This window comes from Solea solea, chromosome 16 (assembly GCF_958295425.1).
Source record: "Solea solea chromosome 16, fSolSol10.1, whole genome shotgun sequence".
NCBI classification, from domain to species: Eukaryota; Metazoa; Chordata; class Actinopteri; order Pleuronectiformes; family Soleidae; genus Solea; species Solea solea.
The window spans coordinates 21,751,367-21,770,408 of record NC_081149.1 but is presented as its reverse complement, the minus strand read 5'-3'; the positions used below and the strand labels follow the sequence as shown (position 1 = coordinate 21,770,408).

The window sequence follows — 19,042 nt, the reverse complement described above, 5'->3', positions numbered from 1 at the left end:
TTGACGAGATGTGTTTTTGTTTGTGTGTGTGCTGCAGGAATCATATCGACAGGTGATGAAGATGAGGCCGAAGGACCTGTGGAAAAGGCTAATGGTGAAGTTTAGAGGAGAAGAGGGACTCGACTACGGAGGAGTGGCCAGGTAAGGAGCACAGTAAATTGGACACTCAGAATGTGTGTAAATACTCTCATCACTTTTTACTCAGACGTCTGCCTCCTAGTGGAAGAATGCCACACTTCATTAGCTCGAGTCTTCGCTCTGTATGTTCTGATCTCACTGGTATGTCTCTCCTTTGTTCTTCTCCCTCATCTCCTGCCTGTGTGCTTTGCAGGGAGTGGCTTTATCTACTATCACACGAGATGCTGAACCCGTACTACGGCCTGTTCCAATACTCCCGTGATGACATCTACACACTGCAGATAAACCCAGACTCTGCTGTCAACCCTGTGAGTCACAGTCATTACTGATGACACAGAACGTATCAACTTGAAACTCAGTCTGTGGTGACCTGAATACCTTCTTGATTAAGTTAATTATCCAGTCTGGCAGCTCACTTCAAATACGGTCAGGGACATGGGTCATTCTTTTTCTTTATTACACAGCTTCATCATTCTCTTGTGTTTGTTTGGGCTGGCAGCAGACCTTTCAGCTGTTGAGCTGCAGTCAGCGGGCATGATCTCACAAACTGACGTGTGGCACTAAGCACTGGTTTGGCTGTTGTGTTGAGACTGTGCCGTTTGGTTTTGGTTTTGATTGTTGATGTTTACAGGAAGTAGACGTAGGGAATCTTCAAGGGATATTCACCATCATGTACCTACGTGTTAAAATCTCAAATGTTTGAAAGTAGTTATCTCTTCATCTTGTTAATACATACACTTCTCCTATCATAGAGGTTTGTGTATGTTAGCAGATAAAGTCTGCTTTAACAAACACACTTTAATCACTCAGTTCCTCCGTCCGTCTGTTCTTTTGGAAACTGAAGATGTTTTGTCTCTTGTCTTGTTTTTGTCTGTAGGAGCATTTGTCATACTTTCACTTCGTGGGCCGTATCATGGGAATGGCTGTGTTTCATGGCCACTACATAGATGGAGGTTTTACGCTACCCTTCTACAAACAGCTGCTTGGTAAACCCATCACCCTGGACGACATGGAGTCTGTGGACCCCGACCTGCACAACAGCCTTGTCTGGATTCTGTACGTACATGAGACACTTTTTATAGAAATAATACATTACATCATACGTAATGCTGTTTCTTAGTTATTTGCTATAGGTTTTCTAATTTGTGCAAGTTTCTTTAGTCCCTTTTTTAAAATTAGTTTCTTTTTTTAAGACCTGTGGCTTCTAGACCTCTCCTAGCACATTTTATTGTTATTAATTTTTCCTTTTTAGGTTTTATGCTATTTGTGTGTGCAAGAATGAACTAAACTAAACAAATGGTAGATTTTGATTTAACAGCATCTGTGTAAATAAAGGGATTTCTGGGGAAAAGACTTTCTACAGAATTCTATGTATACAAATAAAAATGTAGATTGAGGTGTTCCCCTCAATATAATATCTCTCCCATACTATGACCACAGCGCCCCCTAGGGTCTTTGAACATTTTTTACATCAGCAGTTCTTCAACACTTGTCTTTCTTTACAACCATGTAAATGTGAATTTTTCAAATGAAGGAAAACAGTTTGTTTTTCTTTTTTCTTTTTCTTTTGACCATTTTGATTTTGATTATTTATTATTAAATAATAATTCAAATGTTTCTGTCTTCAGGGACAACGACATCACCGGTGTGCTGGACCACACCTTCTGCGTTGAACACAATGCTTATGGAGAGATCATCCAGCATGAGCTCAAGCCCAACGGTAAGAGCATTCCTGTCACCCAGGACACCAAGAAGGAGTATGTCCGGCTTTACGTCAACTGGCGTTTTCTCCGAGGCATCGAGGCCCAGTTTCTGGCTCTTCAGAAGGGCTTCAATGAAGTCATCCCCCAGCACCTGCTCAAGTCTTTCGACGAGAAGGAGCTAGAGGTACGTTATTGTCTATTTGTGCCATATTATATGTCTTGACTCCCCTTCTAGGACATTTGATGTAATATATTGAAAGAATTTCTCCCATCTGTAGCTGATTGTATGTGGCCTGGGTAAAATCGACATCCATGACTGGAAGTCCAACACGCGGCTCAAACACTGCACCCCAGACAGCAACAGTGTGAAGTGGTTCTGGAAAGCTGTGGAGTCATTCGATGAGGAGCGCAGAGCCCGGCTGCTGCAGTTTGTCACCGGCTCCTCCCGAGTTCCTTTGCAGGGCTTCAAGGCCCTCCAAGGTAAACACGACCAGGACAAAACACTCAGTACTTTTAAATAACATTAGAAATTTTTTTAAAATACATGTAAACATGTCAGTCCAACTAAAACCTCAAAGTTGGACAAACGCACCCAGATAACCCTAACTCCGAGGAGTAGAATTATGTAGAATTATTTACCTTCAGTCAGACTGAAGCTGGCCTGAGTGCTCTGTGCATGTGCCACATTCTCACTCTCGACTTATACTAAACTACATAATAAAAGAGGTCTGTACACAGGGGAGTAAAATAACGGTGACAAAAACATGGCGAAATTAAGGCCAGTGCATTTTTTTGGACTGACAGGGGACCGATTTTATGCTCTGTCCATTCAGAGTTCAGACTATTGGATATTTTTTAGTTAATGGATGTAAGAAGACTCTAACAACTAGCCTACCTGAAGCCATCTAATGGACCTTTTCCACTATAGTCCCGGAACGCCTCGGCACGATTTAGGTTGCATCGCCGCTAGAAAAAAAGTACCTAATCGACGTAGGCGGCGTCATCACTGCACGGCTGCGTACAGTTCAGCATGGTTCGGCTTGATTTCTGTGTCGGACGTCTCTTCCTGTGATGGCACTTTGACCAATCAGTGTCCGGCAGTCTGGCCACGTCACGCATAGTACCTACTCAGCATGCTTGGAACCTCGCCAGAGCAGTTACTAAAAAACAGTACCTGGTACCAGGTACTATGCTAGTGGAAACAAAACTTAACCGTGCCGAGGTGAGGCGAGTAGAGCCGGTGGAAACACGCCCATACTAGCAAAATGAAAACGGGTGTATCTCTTGGCCTCTAACATAGTGTAGGCAAATACACTTTGTTCTGTAAATCTATTTCCCTCTAGTAGTTGTACACTGGGACAATGATAATTGAGCTACAACCTCAGTGACTCAGCATAACTGCATGGAATCATACCGACTGTGAGTGCATACTACATGATTTTTTGGTATGTAAATGCTCTATTTGCAGTGGCATTGTTATGTAGTACATGCAGATAAGACTCGGGCGTGTACAAGAGCTCTCAGATTAAGTGGCTTAGTCTGAACAGGCTTTGTGTGATGGACTTAGACCAGGCATGTTGTTGAAAACTGTGTGAAATACTTCATTCTTTAATGTCAGATCATGTGTTTATAACGGTGTGGTAGTGTAGTCTCTCTACTCTCTATCGTACACAGCACATTCACCTCCTCACAAGCTCTGTTAACATTATCTGGGATGTGTGTTTGAGATTCTTTGCCTCCCTGTGTGCGCCTCTGGGTTTGTCTGACCGGAATTGAACCCTGAGTCTACACAGTGCAGAGGTTCAGCAGGTCCGTCCTGGCAAACAGTGCTGCCCACAGACAGAACAGTCAGGCGCGGGCAGAGCACTGTGATGAGCCACAGTGTGCTGCATCCTGACTTTATCTAAACATCAGCAGACACCAAAAGACCCAAAAACAACTCACTCACCAACTTGGAATTACAGAGTCTGTGTCTGTGGTGCATCCAAATCTGTCCAAATTCTCTACAATATTGTATTGTACTGTAGACTACAAAATAAAAGGTTTTCACCATGATGATTGAATTTTGTAGTTAAAAGTAATTAATTTAAATTTGAAACATAAATAAATATACGATGTAGGTTACACAAACAGGTCTTAGGGCTGGGAAAAAAAAAATATTAAATGGATTTAATAAGTTGGTACCTAAGAAATCTCAAATGGCACAGATGGTGCCAAAATGTGCCAAACAAGAGAACACTGAGGCATCTCTTTACTAAAACCTCTTGTCATTTTACTCTGCTTCACTTCAGCAGCATCAGAATTTGCACAGCTAACGTCCACTTGTTGTTACATGAATTCCTTGAGTTTTTAAACTCCTACAGCAATTTTTTAAAGGTGATATAAGGTTTTTAGACGAGGGAAAAAAATCCTTCATTTATGCTGGGTTCCATCTGCATTTACTCTGACACATTGACATCTACAGTGAAAAACACACTTCTGGTGGAATCTCACAAGAATTATCAAGATAATTCACATAGAGCTTGTCATTGCAGAAATATACTCTGTTTAGTTTGGGCATGTCATTTTCGAACAGAGGGTCAGGGAAGAAGAGGTTAAAGTGTATATATAACATAAGGACTTTACTGATGCTTTTGTATCTTATCATACACATCATTGTCTTCTCTTACAATATAAAAACAAATAATCAAAGAAAGACAGTTTTAACCACCGTACAATTGTGTAAAACTGAAAATCTTCTAAACTCTACTAAATATTATAATAAGTTGCATAATGTCAAATGTATGCCTGAGTTTCCGGTCCTCACACCTAAACTTTCCACATTTCTTTCAGGCTTGCTTGATCTTTCTGTGTAACCTTGATGTTTACATTTGAAGTTTTCAACTTGAATTTTACCATCTCAGTCTAAATGAATTTCCTTAATCAAAATATAAAAGTCCTGTCAGCCTTCCTTGGCGTCTGTATTATTGATTTGAAGTTTATGAATAAATACATACATAATAAGTATCAGTATCTGCAGTTGTGCAGTTCTATATCTGTTTTACTCCTCTAATAATTCTTCTTCAGGTGCTGCTGGTCCACGTCTCTTTACCATCCACCAGATTGATGCCAGCACCAACAACCTGCCCAAAGCCCACACATGGTGAGCAAACGGTCGACATTGTAATACTGTCTGGTCACATGACACACGACAAGAAGTGTAGTTAAGATGATCTTTGTGTTTTCAGTGGCACGGCTTGATTTTTAAAACCCCTTCTCTTTTCCTAGTTTCAATCGGATCGACATTCCTCCGTACGAGCACTACGACAAACTGTACGACAAGTTGCTCACTGCCATTGAGGAGACATGCGGCTTTGCTGTCGAGTGAGTCGCGAATGCGGGCAGAGCTTTGCAACAACCAGAAGCAACATGGTTTGCCCACGATGAGGCCCCCCCCCCCCACACACACACACACACACACACTCGGACAACAGATCAGTCCACTCAGATGGGGGTCATCCACTGTTGCTTCACCCAGGGACGCACTTACTACCCCGGGTCATGTCGCCAAGCTCATGGAGGGTGGGTAGAGGAGAGCAGAAAAAGTCAAGACTGTGGGGTTCTTTTCAGACCTTTCTGCCCTTCTTTATATCTTTTTTTTATCATTGAAAAGGATCTCTTCAGCTGCTAATAACTCAGACTATTTACTAACTTGTGGAACCTGCAACGTTTGCTGGCTCTGCCCTTTTTTCTAAGTTCGTTTTAGCATTTAAAAAAAAAATAAAAGAAAAAAAATAGACTGTATCTATGTAGCAATGCTCCATTTTACCAAGCAGAACACAAGCTCAGTTCACTCTGAAACAACACTAACAAGACTGGTTTGTTTCCAGAGCCCAGGGTTATTATTGGTTACCACAACCACTTGGAAAACAGTTCATTTGGATGCGGCATGACTTGGGCTGTTTGGTGCCACCGAGCGCTCGTGCTGAGGTTCTCGGTAACACAGAGGTTGATAAAACGTGGATGTGTGCAGATGAGAAGGCACGGACGGAGACTGAAATTAAGGCATAGCCCAACTGTTTACAACCTTCTCCAAAGATGTCATCGGGGACCTCTGCTCCTGAGGCGCTGCCCAACAACCAGCGCTGCATTCCCACAAGCCCCATTTCACATGTTTGACAGCTTGTTGTGTTTGAAAGTGAAGAGATGAATGAATAGGTTGAAATGTGTTATTTTTATATAACAGGGACAATTAAGAAAAGAAAAGGAAACAATAAAGTTAAATATAATATATATAATTTATTGTTATATTTCAGAAACCCCCCATCTTCCATTATTTCATAAGAAAACTAAATCTTTTAAATGTTACTGCTTCAATTATAGAAAATAATTTGTGAAATGAAATGAGAAAAGAGCTTGACTGAATATCACTAAGGAATGCTGAGGTTACTCTCTCGACACACAGCGTACAAGAAGAGGCTGTGTTTTTAAAGGCAAAAAAACAAAACACTATGTCCTCTGAGTGCCATAAACATTTTGTGTGAATAAATCTTAACTGCGCACCCTTTAAATTCTACTGATTTCATCCTGGAATTACATATGGTATGGTGTGTTAACCTTATATTACCCTCTCTTTTTAACAGTTTGTCATTTAATATTGATGTCACTAGCATGAAACCTTCCTTCATTTTTTTGTTCAGAAGAGTCCAAAGTCAATCGCAGTCTTTTTTTTGTTTTTGTTTTGCCTTCATGTTGTCATTCATGCAAAAAAAACGAAAAAAAACAACTACCTTTGAACCATGTGGTGGTAAATAGCATTAAATTTAGTCTTATATTGGCAAATGTACTCACTGTCATACTACTGCTTTAAGTGCACAGTACACCACTCGTAATCCTTCCTGTTAGTGGCCACAGTTATTCTTTCCCTCGTCACATTCTCAGGAGGTGTTGTACGTACTTTGTAACATCTTGTGATCTGACAAATGAAAAGAAACCGATTCTGACCATCAACACAGTACCTGTTGCATTTGTCCTCCATATGTGTTTTTGGGTTAATAGTGAACTGAATGAGATGAACTGTTTTAGTGAGGTTCTTTTGTTTCAGGGTGGGGGGGAAAGGAAAGGAAATTCTTGAATGTTTTTCAGAAGATGCTGCCTGTCTAGCAATCTCTATGACCGTGGACTGTTCTTTACAATTGCATACACTTAAAAAAAATGAATGAAAACAAACGGTTTGTTTTTCTTTTCTTTTATGTAGACAAGTGTATGCAAAGTGAAAAGTGTCCTCCGATGGTGCTTTGTACAGTAATAAGATAATGTTCATGTACTGTATGTGGATCAAACAACCTGTAATTTATCTTTAACTTAAGTAGAATTTTTTTTTGTTTTTTTTTTAAAACTGAAATAATAAATTGCACACAAACAGAATGAAGACACCATGTGTATTTAACGGTGGCTTCTGCACCAGATATTCAATTACTTTTATGTTCCGTGCACAAGCTGGTCACCCTACTGTCTGTTCCTACACAACGTCACTCAGCATCGCTCCGTAGCTGCCTCTCATCGAACAACTGGACTTTATATTTAAAGTCAGTAGTGAGATGTGGCTTTTGTTCTTTTTTTTTTGGTTGTTTGTTTGGTTCAATAGCATGATCCACTTAGCAGGACTATATCTCTCATAGCTGACTGATGCAATTATGATGTATGTTAACACTATCATTTTGTAAGAGTATTTTATTTTTGTGTGTTATTAGTTCTAATTAAACTTGCCTTTGTCTAACAATGTTAAGACCTTGTCTAAAGATGTGTCCTTGTTTCACTTGACAAGACAGCTTTTTTTGCATAAATCACTGGTCAACTAAACGTGCATTTACAGCAACTATTTACATTTAAAGTATTAGCAGCGTGTCTGCATCACACTGGCTGACGATAAGTGTCTGTGTGGGGGAAGCAACGGCTCGTGTTTTACATTAGAATGGCACACATTTTAACCTCCCACTGGGTATTCATTGGCATCACTTCTCAAGTGTCTGGAAGATGAAAACGGGTTGTTGGTGCCAATCCCAGCTGACATGAGAGGAGAAAAGCAGGGTACAGTCCATCACAGGGCCAACATAGCGACAAACAAGAGTTAAATGTTTCCTAGATGTGGAACAGGATAACATCACAAACTTCCTGCAGAGACTACACAAAGACAATGTTTTCTACAATGCACTCCTAAATGGTTTACCTCACAAATCCCTCCATAAACTTCACCCGATTCACCATCCATTTCTGCGTTGAATTCAAAATCCTTCTCTTAACATTTAAAGCCCTCCATAACTTCGCTCCTCTGTATCTCACTGACCTCCTCCACACTTAGACATCTTCCTGCATTCTCTGGAATACACTACCACAACACATCCAAACAATATCTATCAAACTAAAAACCTCCCTTTTCAGATTAGTTTACCCATCACCACCATCCCCCCCCACTAACACCTCAGCCATCTTTTTCAGCATTTAGCATTTTAAATTCTTGTATTCATATTTAACCTCCAACTACTGTGTTGATCTTGTCCGTTTCATTTCATCTGAACTTTAACCTTTAACTTGTTTCATCTGTCTCTTTCATATTATCTTAACCTCTGTGTGTTTGATGTATCTTCTCATTTAATATGTTAAGTGACCTTGAGTGTTAGAAAGCTTTCAAATAAATGTTTTTTATTATTATTGTTGTTGTTGTTGCTCATACTGGAAAAAAGGGTTTCTATTTATTGTTGTTGTTGAAAATACTGACCTGCTTAAATTTCCCTGGTATTTTACTCACATAACTGGAATATTATCAAAGGGTTATTTGGACACTGAAACCCAAAATATCATTCTTACAAGAAAACTAAAAATTGGGTAATCAGAGAAGGAAAGAAAGATGCAGTAACACAACATAACAGATGCCAACTGCTATAAAAAGGTATTGTTTAATAAGATGTGACAATCTCCAACAAATTCTGGATTAGAAGTGTCTTAAACAAGTATGTGTCTTTAAAAGCATCAGCAGTATCAAACACAAAAGGTTGTTGTTTTTCATCAGTTGGTGAACACAATTAACATACTGTGTTCATTCCATTTACATTTACATTTACGTGTTCACTGATATGATTAAAAAGTAAAGTAAAAAACAAACAAACCACACGTTCAGTTCTATCAAGAAAAGGAAAAGAAGAACTTGTATAATAGACAAACGTGTATGTACAGTCGATTCTCGCACATGTTTGGGTTGGTCATGATGACGTAAATTTCCGTAAACTAGCAGCAGTGTCGTCAAAAGCCGAATCACCAGTTTCTGTCTCGTGCATATGCATCCGCGAACGTTTGTTGTAGTGTCTAAGAAAACGGGCACTTTAAAGGAAACAAAGTGGCGGAAAAGAATTCCAGGGTTTACTTTTAAAACATTCTTTCGCGTTGTACAAGGTCACACACAACATACTTGCTTGTTTTGGAACACCAGCTAAGTCCTCTCTTTGTGATTTTATGTAGAATTAGGATTTTATTTTTTTCTGTTGAAAGGATATTCAGTAAGAGGCACGTGCTATATCGATTTATAAATTATATATAAGATATACAACAACAGACCGTGTGTATATAAATAGTATTTTGTCTTTCTCTGTCTTGTTTCGGGAGAAGACACTTTCATCAGAAGTGTATGGCGGATGAATACACCGGAAGGTGGACTTCCTCTTGTTATATAATCTGGACCTCGTTTTCACATTACCGGCATTTCAGCTTAACTGCCGGGCGCAATTTTTTAGTCGGCGGAAAAGCCACAGTGTAGATTATTTAATATTTTTTATTTATACAGTTCAATTACACAATGCCTGGATATTCCGACAGAGACCGCGGCAGGGATAGAGATAGAGGGTAAGTGCAATTTCCTTTTAAGACGAGTTTTGCTGCCGTGTTAACCGTAGAAATGGCCGACAAGACTTAAAGCCGACAGAAAGGACTCAAACAACGGAATATGGGTGGATATAAAAAAAACGTCTCTTTATATTCGTATGTTATGTGTCAAATGCGATTAAACCGATCTTAAATATCAGAAGACATTTCGGTTGGATTCGTTTTTTCCGACAAGGCCGCGGCCTTCGGTAACTGGAGTCCGTTGTCTTTGGCTCGAGGCCTTGTCTGGCCTCGTGCACCGGTACCGCAGCTTTTCGTTAGCTCCGTGATAGCGTTAGCATCCCGTTAGTCTACGCTACATTGCATGTCATCCCCGAGTGTAACACTTCCGTAATACGTTTTTACGATAATGGATAAACGGCGATAAACACCTTTTTATTTTGTGTATTTCTAAAACATATTTGTATCCATCACTCCGCATTATTGACGCTGGTACAGCTGACCGGTCGGCTTTTCGCCATGTGGCAGATTGGATGCGGATACAAAATGCCGAGTGTTACTCTATTGTTCCTCTGCCGGCTGGAAAGTATATGACATCTCTAGGGTGGTGAAGTTGTAATTGATTGTGCAATTTAAACTGTTAATTTTTTTTTTTTTAAACCGCCTATTGACTTTGTGTGAATCACGTGTATGTTTTATTGCAGTTATGGCGGTGGTCCACCTCGCTTTGGGGGCAATCGTGGTGGTGGAGGAGGAGGCGGCGGTGGAGGAAAGTTTGGCAATCCGGGAGAACGGCTGCGCAAAAAACACTGGAACCTGGACGAACTCCCCAAGTTTGAGAAAAACTTCTATCAGCCGCATCCCGATGTGGTCCGCAGGTCACCGGTATGTATTCAGCGTGGTCCAGGCCATGTTATGCAACGCTGTTAACAGCGCGCTCTCCCGCACGTGTCAGTGACGTAACAGGTTATGACTGCTGGACTAGATTTGGTCATTCATTCGGTTTATTCTTGTCTTGTAGCAAGAAGTGGAGCAATACAGGAGGGCCAAAACAATTACATTCAAGGGGAGAGAGTGCCCCAGCCCCATTATCAAGTTCCATGAGGCCAGCTTTCCATGTAAGTTTGCACAAAGCGATGTCTTGAGTAAATGTGTTGATGGACCTTTGGTCTGCATCGGCTAATTAATTTGGTTTCCACAGCTTATGTGATGGAAGTTATCGAAAAACAGAACTGGACTGATCCAACCCCCATCCAGGCTCAGGGGTGGCCCCTGGCTCTTAGTGGCAAGGATATGGTTGGCATTGCACAGACTGGTTCTGGCAAAACACTGTCTGTAAGTTCTGCATACATTTCTTTAAATACTACTGTGATGTGAACTTTTGCATCAAATTCTTGATGCTATACTGAACTGAGGTATGTGACTGTCTCCTCTGCAGTATCTGTTGCCTGCCATTGTGCACATCAACCACCAACCTTTCCTGGAACGTGGAGATGGTCCTATTGTAAGTAATCACAGAACTTCATAATGGTTGTTTTGTATACGAGTGTTGCATGCTCTACCTTGTGGTTTACCCCACATTTGTGAGTTAGGCTACACAACTACGGAGTTAATGTTTTTGACTTATAATAGAAGGCAAATCATTTTGATTGTTTGGAATTTGTACCTCTAAATTGCTTTTCTAAAAAGCCATTATCCTCTCCTGCAGACCTTGGTGCTGGCCCCAACCCGTGAGTTGGCTCAGCAGGTACAACAGGTGGCGGCCGAATATGGCAGAGCTTCTCGCCTGAAGACTACTTGTATCTATGGCGGAGCACCAAAGGGACCACAGATACGTGACCTGGAAAGAGGTATTTAATTACCATGTCAAATGTGGTATATTTTCACTTTTGTGTTATTGGTTCTAACAGCTTTATTATTACAGGTGTGGAGATCTGCATTGCCACTCCTGGCAGGCTCATTGATTTCCTTGAGGCCGGAAAGACGAACCTCCGTCGATGCACATATCTTGTGCTGGACGAGGCCGACAGAATGCTGGACATGGGCTTTGAGCCGCAGATCCGTAAAATTGTTGACCAAATCAGAGTATGTTTCTTAAGTGATCTGTTTTTTATAGCACAAATAGATGTGAAATGCTTCCTTGCTAGTTTTACTCTGTTTTTACTCTACTCTAAGAGAATGTGTCCTTAATTGTTTTGCAGCCTGACCGCCAGACTCTGATGTGGAGTGCTACTTGGCCTAAAGAGGTTCGCCAGTTGGCAGAGGACTTCCTGAAGGACTATGTTCAGATTAATATTGGAGCACTGCAGCTAAGTGCCAACCACAACATCCTGCAGATCGTTGATGTCTGCAATGATGGAGAGAAGGAAAATAAGTAAGTGACACTTTCATGATGTTGACGGCGTGTGTTGCCGAAACAGATCTGCTGACATTGGCCTGAGTCTATGGTAGATAATTTACAATTTATTTCCTTTTTTTTGTTTCTAAAGACTGATTCGTCTGCTTGAGGAAATCATGAGTGAGAAGGAAAACAAGACCATCATCTTTGTGGAGACAAAGAGGCGGTGTGATGATCTCACAAGGAGGATGAGGAGGGATGGGTAAGAGCTGACACTATTATGGGGGTTTGGGTATACCTGTATGTTTCTGGGTGTGATGTGCTTGAATTAATATTAAAACAACTCTTGTAGGTGGCCAGGAATGGGAATCCATGGGGATAAAAGCCAACAGGAAAGAGACTGGGTTCTCAATGGTAAGCATGAATAACTTAACTACAGTTAATCACAACTGTACAAAGAGGGTTTTTTAACACTTAATTTTATTTAATTTCAGAGTTCAAATATGGAAAGGCCCCCATTCTCATAGCTACAGATGTCGCCTCCAGGGGTCTAGGTCAGTAATTGAACTGTTTTACACTCCAATTTATTTGAAAAAGAAAGTGCATTTGCTTTCTTTAACTTTTCTGCTTCTTTCTGAGTCTCTCCCCTGACCTGAAGGAGCAGTCTATGTGGCAGGGCCTTGGCATGACAAGCCCAGGTCTCCAGAGGGGGAAGGAGCATTCTTGGAGGTGTCCTGACTGGCGAGGCACGGGTCTCCCAGTCGTGCAGATAGACAGAGGTGACCAGGCCCAAGTGCAGCATAACGTGCAGGCCTGCCTAAAATCGGGGGCGAGTTGAGGGCTGGCCACAGTTCCACCCCCATATGCTGGTCTGTTCTCTGGCAATGTTTTGGACTGCTTCACACACCCAGTCTCTGTAACTGTCCCAGGTCAAAGCCCAGCTTCACTCTCCTCTTGTCTTGCACATTTGTTTGGGCCCAGCGTTGCAAGTCATTTGGACGGCGCTTTCTGTTGCGTAGATGTGTCGTAAGCATGGGTGGTGTTGCTGTTGCAGTCTCCTAAACTTCTGTCGGAAGAGCAGTCTGTCAGATCGATCATACATCACCTCTGTAAAGACATGGCTACTGGCGCTTTAGGTGACAGTGGGACATGATAGTTGGACACTTGGATAAAATCCAAGCTCACACTCCTCCCTCGCCTGCGTTTTCAAAGTCATGTCGAGACCTGCCAACGAGAGACACTGATGAGCACTACCTCTGGGAAAAAATCTTGCCATGTCGAGTGGTGGTGCATTGTTTCCAGGCATCCTTCATATTGGTTCAGAGCTACTGTTTTCATGGCAAGAGATACTACAGTGAGCGTTGCGGTAGCTCATGAATGAGCCTAACTGAGACACTGGTTAAGTTCTAGTGGGGGGGGGGGGGGGGGTAGAGTAGTGTTAGTTATATCAGCTCTGTGTAGAGAACCAAGGGTCATTTGTCAATATGTGGGGAAATGTGCTGCAATGGGAACAGACTAGTGAATGCATGCTCCACAATATGCAAAGACTTCAGATCCATTCTTTGATGGTAGCTCAACTGGGTGGGTTTTATTTAGTCCACCAGGATTGGAAGCTGATGGAGTGTGCATTTCTTTTCCCACTGTAGTCTCCTCAGGGAAGTTGGTTTGTTTGTGCTTTGTTTAATTGCAATTTTTACAGCTTAAGTAGCTCAACCCCACCGTACAACTTTACTAACTTGGCCTTTTTGTTTTTGATCTGGTTGTTGTGGTGTTGGTGCACGTCTTGCGTGTGCTGCCCTCTTCCTTTATGCCACATCGCAACACAATCTTACAGATGTTGAAGACGTGAAATTTGTCATCAACTTTGACTACCCAAACAACTCAGAGGACTATATCCACCGCATTGGCAGAACAGCTCGTAGCCAAAAGACAGGCACAGCTTATACCTTCTTCACTCCAAACAACATGAGACAGGCCGCCGACCTCATAGCTGTGCTTCGTGAGGCCAACCAGGCAATCAACCCCAAGCTCCTCCAAATGGCTGAAGACAGAGGAGGTAAATCCAATTGGTGAGATACAGAAACTGTGCTGTGAACTGCAGCCACTTTTCTTTCCTGCTGCTCTCCTTTTCTTTCTAAGAAGTGGCTATTTAGTCCACTTAAATTTATTGGTACCTCAAGCCAGTTTCAAGTTTTAAACATTTTTTCTTCAAATAACACGACCGTAGCTTTCTCATTTGTTAATGTTTGTTTGTATTTTATTCTCCCCCAGGTCGTTCAAGGGGAGGCCGAGGTGGTGATTACAGGGATGACCGCAGGGATAGGTATTCCTCCGGAAGGCGCGACTTTGGAAATTTTAGGGACAGGGAGAATGGTAGAGGTTTTGAAAATGGACCAAACAAATCTTTCGGCACAAACACACAGAATGGAGGCTATGGGAACAATGCCGCCAGCAGCAATGGCTACAATGGAGCGAGCTACAATGGTAATGGACAGTCCAACTTTAACAACCAAACGGGGGCCTTTGGCGGTCAGAACAACTTCCAGGCACCGAATGGTGCTAGCCACACCCCTTTCACCTTCCCCCAGACACAGGCCCCACAGCAGCATCCTCCACCGCTGGTGCCCTACACCCTCCCCCCACAGTTCACTCAGTAAATGCACCACAAACTTGAAAGAAGTCATTTATTGCTTTTTTTTGTCCTGTTGAGTTTTATAGACAACCCAGTTTTTTTTGTTTTTTTTGTATTTACCTTATAGGGTTTCAAATGTCAATGTTACTCTGTCAAGCCTTTTAAGATCTGCAGTGCGGCAATAGTGGCGTTGCACGCTTTTTCAATTATTTAATTTGTTACATTCCTCTAGTAATGGTTATGTTTTGTATTAGGTAATTACAGATGTACTGTTTTTTTTTTTTTTCCACGTGTCATTGAAAGTGATGTTAAGCTCCTACCCTGGAAGTGCACTGCATGATCTTTCAAATTAAAAACAAACAAAATTATGTCTTGGGTTTGTTTGTTTTTTTTCCTTGTAACCATTATAGATTATAAACTACCCCCACTTTCCACCAGGTGCCATATTTTCCAAACATGGATCCTTGTCCTGATAAGACCTTAACATGTGTACTCCTGCAATCACCTTGTCATTTTGGTGAGGCCTTATAACTACATCATATGAAATCTCCACATGAGGGTTGTGCACCCTGAACAGGTCCCTAGAATGGACTTGAATTTTGAAAATGGTCACTAAGTCACAGCTGTTAAAACTGTCGACCTTATTTTAAGTAGTTGGACAACTAAAGGTATGTCTCCACCTTGTGGTAGAAGGCTACATAACAATAATCACAGTAACAGGTGTGTGTTACAGGGTGGTTCTCTGGTATGACAACTATACCAGAGCACTGGCCCATTGTGAGATGACAGACCTTTGGCAACAGTGAAAGTTAATGATACAGGCAGATCAATGCATACTGTAATCTGGTCTCTTTCTGTGACATATATTCATGCTGTTGCCTTCTAATTTGAAAGTATTCTGTCAGATCTGCCCAGAGTGAGGTTCAACTTAGATCTATCCTGTCAGGAAGAACTTTGATCTGTGATTCCAGACTTTGAACTGTGGAGGGCAGCATTGTACCTCATAGTGTTCAGCAGACTGAGAAGAACTAAAAAAAAAAAATAAAAGATCATTTAGAGTAAAACTGATATACAAGAAAATTGTCAGTCAGTCAATTTTTGAGTTAAGTCGAAAGTTGTGCTTTATAATATTATATCACAGTAAACTTAATTAAATGAATCACTGGACTTTTAGTTTTAAAGCAAAGTTTCGTTATGTCTAATATTTCATTTGCTTTCCTAAATTTGACACATTTAGCAAAACAATATTTTTTAGGACTTAAATCAAGATCTAGGCAGACACTATGATTCTTTGTTTATGTTTTGATTGTGTCCTTATTGTTAGGTTGAATAGAAGAAGAGGACCCGGGCCCATATGTCCTACATGTGTCCCTTACTGTGCTGCTCCACCTCAGCCATTTGTGTGTGCAGTGAGGGGCTGATCACAGGTCAGTGCCTACTGCTGATTACAGATCAGATTAGAACACTGCTGTTCTTTAGTGCTGTGTGGGTGGAGCTGATTTAAATTGCTCTCTACATATTTACAGAGTGGTGGCCTGGAACTATGCGTGGAACGCTTTCCTGTGCAAATATTACAGAGCAGAGTGTTGCTCAGTTCACCAGGTGAGGAATTGCCCCCTTTTTTTTTTTTCCAACATTCAAGTACATGTCAGCCACACCTTACTGTTGACTGAGGTGTCACTGATAACAATGTGCCCCAGTAAGATGTGACAGTGGAACAGCAATGGAACAGCCAGGACTCACAATGAAGCAGTTACATGGGATTCAGCCATGATTGACACCCAGCTTTTCCGTAGTGTTTGCAAATACACACCATTTGCTATGATTATGTACATATTTGCATTAAAATGTGGTTTATATGAATGATTGTTGATGTGATTCACCGTAAAAAGTCTCATTCTCATTGTGAAACTGCATAAAACGGAGGTGACAGCTTATCACCGGTGGACAAACTTTCCTTATCTCCGAGGAGTTGCACAATGTGGAGTTTAAACGGGTGGATTGTGCTTGACTGGAGCACTGAGGTGGACACAGTAATGCGTACAGGTGTCGCAGGTACATAGCCTATATCATATATATCATAATATTATCTAGTGTACAGCTAATCCTTTTTAAGGTTATGCGGGAGCTGGAGCCGATCCCTGCTGATAGTGGGTGAGAGGCCGCTTTCAAGTGTGAAAGTGTGATAAATATAAGTCTTTATCATTATTTGTCCTTAAATTATTGTTTATTATTATATTATTATAGTTTATTATTTTATACCTCTATTATGACTTCTCTTTATTAGCATCTTTATTATTTCCACTCACTCCACTTTTAAGTCTTTATTCATTTAGTTTTCTCATTTCATTGTTTTTCACCCATGTCTTTTATTTTATTTACAGGTCGTTTCACTTTTTCTATTCTTGAGCGCGTCATGTGGACTGTGGAGCTGAAACATGTGGTTTTTAACTTAACTGTATTTAAGGTTCAGTGTGTGAGTTTTAGGTAATATTATTTCCATTTGGCAGAAATGAAATATAAAACAATCGCTCTAGGCCGCCATGTTGGACCCTGTTTTAACCAAAGCCCAAATTAAACACTGTTTAAGTTTTAATAAGAGTAGTAAGTGAAGGCTACCAAATGTTCTCCTACATGCTTGAAAGGGAAGGATAATGAGAGCGATGCCCAGCGGCAATATACAACTTAGATAATTCTAAATCCTGGAGCTGAAACAATTACTCCATTAATCGGTCTGAACCTTCTTTCATGAGTAAAACAAGTTTCTGATTGTTTTAGCTTCTTAAATGTGAATATTTTCTTCGTTTCTTTGCTCCACATAACAAAGAAATCATTAAAAACTTCATCATTTTGGTTTGTGGACAAAACAAGACATTGGAGAGAGTCATCATTTCCAGGTTTGACAAACACTGATCGACACTTTATTAACGTTTTCTGACATTTTATGGACCAAACGATTACTCGATACAATAATTGACAGATTGTAGCTCTGCATTGTACCATTTTTGTGTATTTCAAATAAAGTGGTAAACAATGTTTGAGTGCACAAGTTCTGTGTGCTTTAAAAAAAAAAATAAAAACGAGAAGAAAAAAAAAGTGATTCTGCAAAAAGCCATGTGAAGCCGAGAGGAGCTCAGATCCACGGGATTATCCTTTATTATTATTTATTATTATTTAATAATATTATCACACTGTTCTCATTTCATTCAATTCTTTTAGTGAAAGATTGACTTTGGGGGGGTGGGGGGGGGGCGGTTATTCACACCTGGAGACAAAAGTCAAGGCCAAGTGAGACTAAATGCCTCCCTCTGTCATCACCACACTCTTGCACTCATCACACACACACACACTCATGTGTGTAATTGTAGCTGCAGATAGTTTTTTTTTAGTTCCGTGCAGGTAATCCCTCCCTCTCTCTGCCTGCAGGTATGTGGGTGTTGGTCTGAGGAGGAACTGCTCTGGGTGTGCGTCTGTCACACCCACTGCAAGCATGAGACGGAGCAGCATGTCGAACCATTTCCTCCCACTGAGGCATGAACAAGTCACATTGTTCCACTCTTTTTTTTTTTGCCTTTCCATTCCACCAGAGGTGCATGCGACTCCCACCACCCACCTTCAACAGAAATAGTGCACACTTGTGTTTTGTCTTCACACAAACACGCACACACGCACACACGCCTCCCCGTGACACAGTGTGTGCATGCATTCTAGTTTTGATTGTAATCTGTTTTTCTGGCAGCGGCTGAAGTTTACATTTCTCTCTCTCTCACACACACACACAAAGGTCATTTTACAGGGCGTTACGCTGATCACGGCTGATAAAGATAAAGTATTTTACTCCATCACTCCACAACTGTCAAGCGCTCTTATCCTTAGCAATTAAATAATAATGAGACACATGATGAATCGACTGACTACTGTATTATTGCAGTCGCTGCTATCACAGCGTGTTGTTTTTTCCACTGTTACAACATGGAAAACTACTCTACTTCACTTATACTGATCAGACCTCTCATTTTAGCAGGTTTATACAAACAAATAGTGACAAAGCACGGAAACTTGTGCTTGTCATAGTCGCACAAACAATACGAGTTAAGTGTTAATGACGGTTATGATATCCAGCCGTGGAGCAGACTAGTTCTGCCACATTCCTCAAGGGATCGTATTAAATGGAAACACAGTGAATGCTTTATAATATCATGTCATGTTTTTTTGTCGTGGAGCTGATGGAGACATCAGGTTTTACTGCAGGACTGTTTATAAAGACAGAAGTTTATGGACTTTAAAGAGTCTCTTTCAGAGTTTTATAACCTGTGTCCCAATCACGTTTCTTTCAAACAGAACACACTGCTGGGGGGAAATGAGATGACCAACGAC

The 19,042-nt window shown here is 41.0% G+C and overlaps 2 protein-coding genes across 4 annotated transcripts in view; both read left to right on the top strand.

The window, feature by feature from the left end:
• smurf2 (SMAD specific E3 ubiquitin protein ligase 2) overlaps nt 1-7,608 on the top strand; it is a 50,272-nt gene extending 42,664 nt beyond the window's left edge. For both annotated transcript variants that reach the window (XM_058653391.1, XM_058653390.1), the window contains 7 exons: nt 38-141; nt 332-446; nt 1,016-1,194; nt 1,767-2,025; nt 2,120-2,321; nt 4,908-4,983; nt 5,109-7,608. In XM_058653391.1, coding sequence (XP_058509374.1) covers nt 38-141; nt 332-446; nt 1,016-1,194; nt 1,767-2,025; nt 2,120-2,321; nt 4,908-4,983; nt 5,109-5,208 — 1,035 coding nt within the window. In that variant the 3' untranslated portion in view covers nt 5,209-7,608. The remainder of the gene's footprint in view (nt 1-37; nt 142-331; nt 447-1,015; nt 1,195-1,766; nt 2,026-2,119; nt 2,322-4,907; nt 4,984-5,108) is intronic.
• Nucleotides 7,609-9,554: 1,946 nt separating this feature from the next.
• On the top strand, nt 9,555-15,033 carry ddx5 (DEAD (Asp-Glu-Ala-Asp) box helicase 5). 2 transcript variants are annotated; one of them, XM_058653400.1, is made up of 13 exons: nt 9,555-9,716; nt 10,400-10,580; nt 10,717-10,813; nt 10,897-11,030; nt 11,134-11,199; nt 11,404-11,545; nt 11,620-11,780; nt 11,897-12,069; nt 12,185-12,295; nt 12,386-12,447; nt 12,528-12,587; nt 13,868-14,089; nt 14,305-15,033. In XM_058653400.1, the coding sequence occupies exons 1-13, from the start codon at nt 9,670-9,672 to the stop codon at nt 14,688-14,690; spliced, it is 1,842 nt and encodes a 613-aa protein (XP_058509383.1). In that variant the 5' UTR covers nt 9,555-9,669; the 3' UTR covers nt 14,691-15,033. The 2 variants fall into 2 exon arrangements, with proteins under 2 accessions (XP_058509383.1, XP_058509384.1); XM_058653401.1 differs by having other exon boundaries at nt 13,868-14,102; nt 14,305-14,339.
• The last annotated feature ends 4,009 nt before the right edge of the window (nt 15,034-19,042 follow it).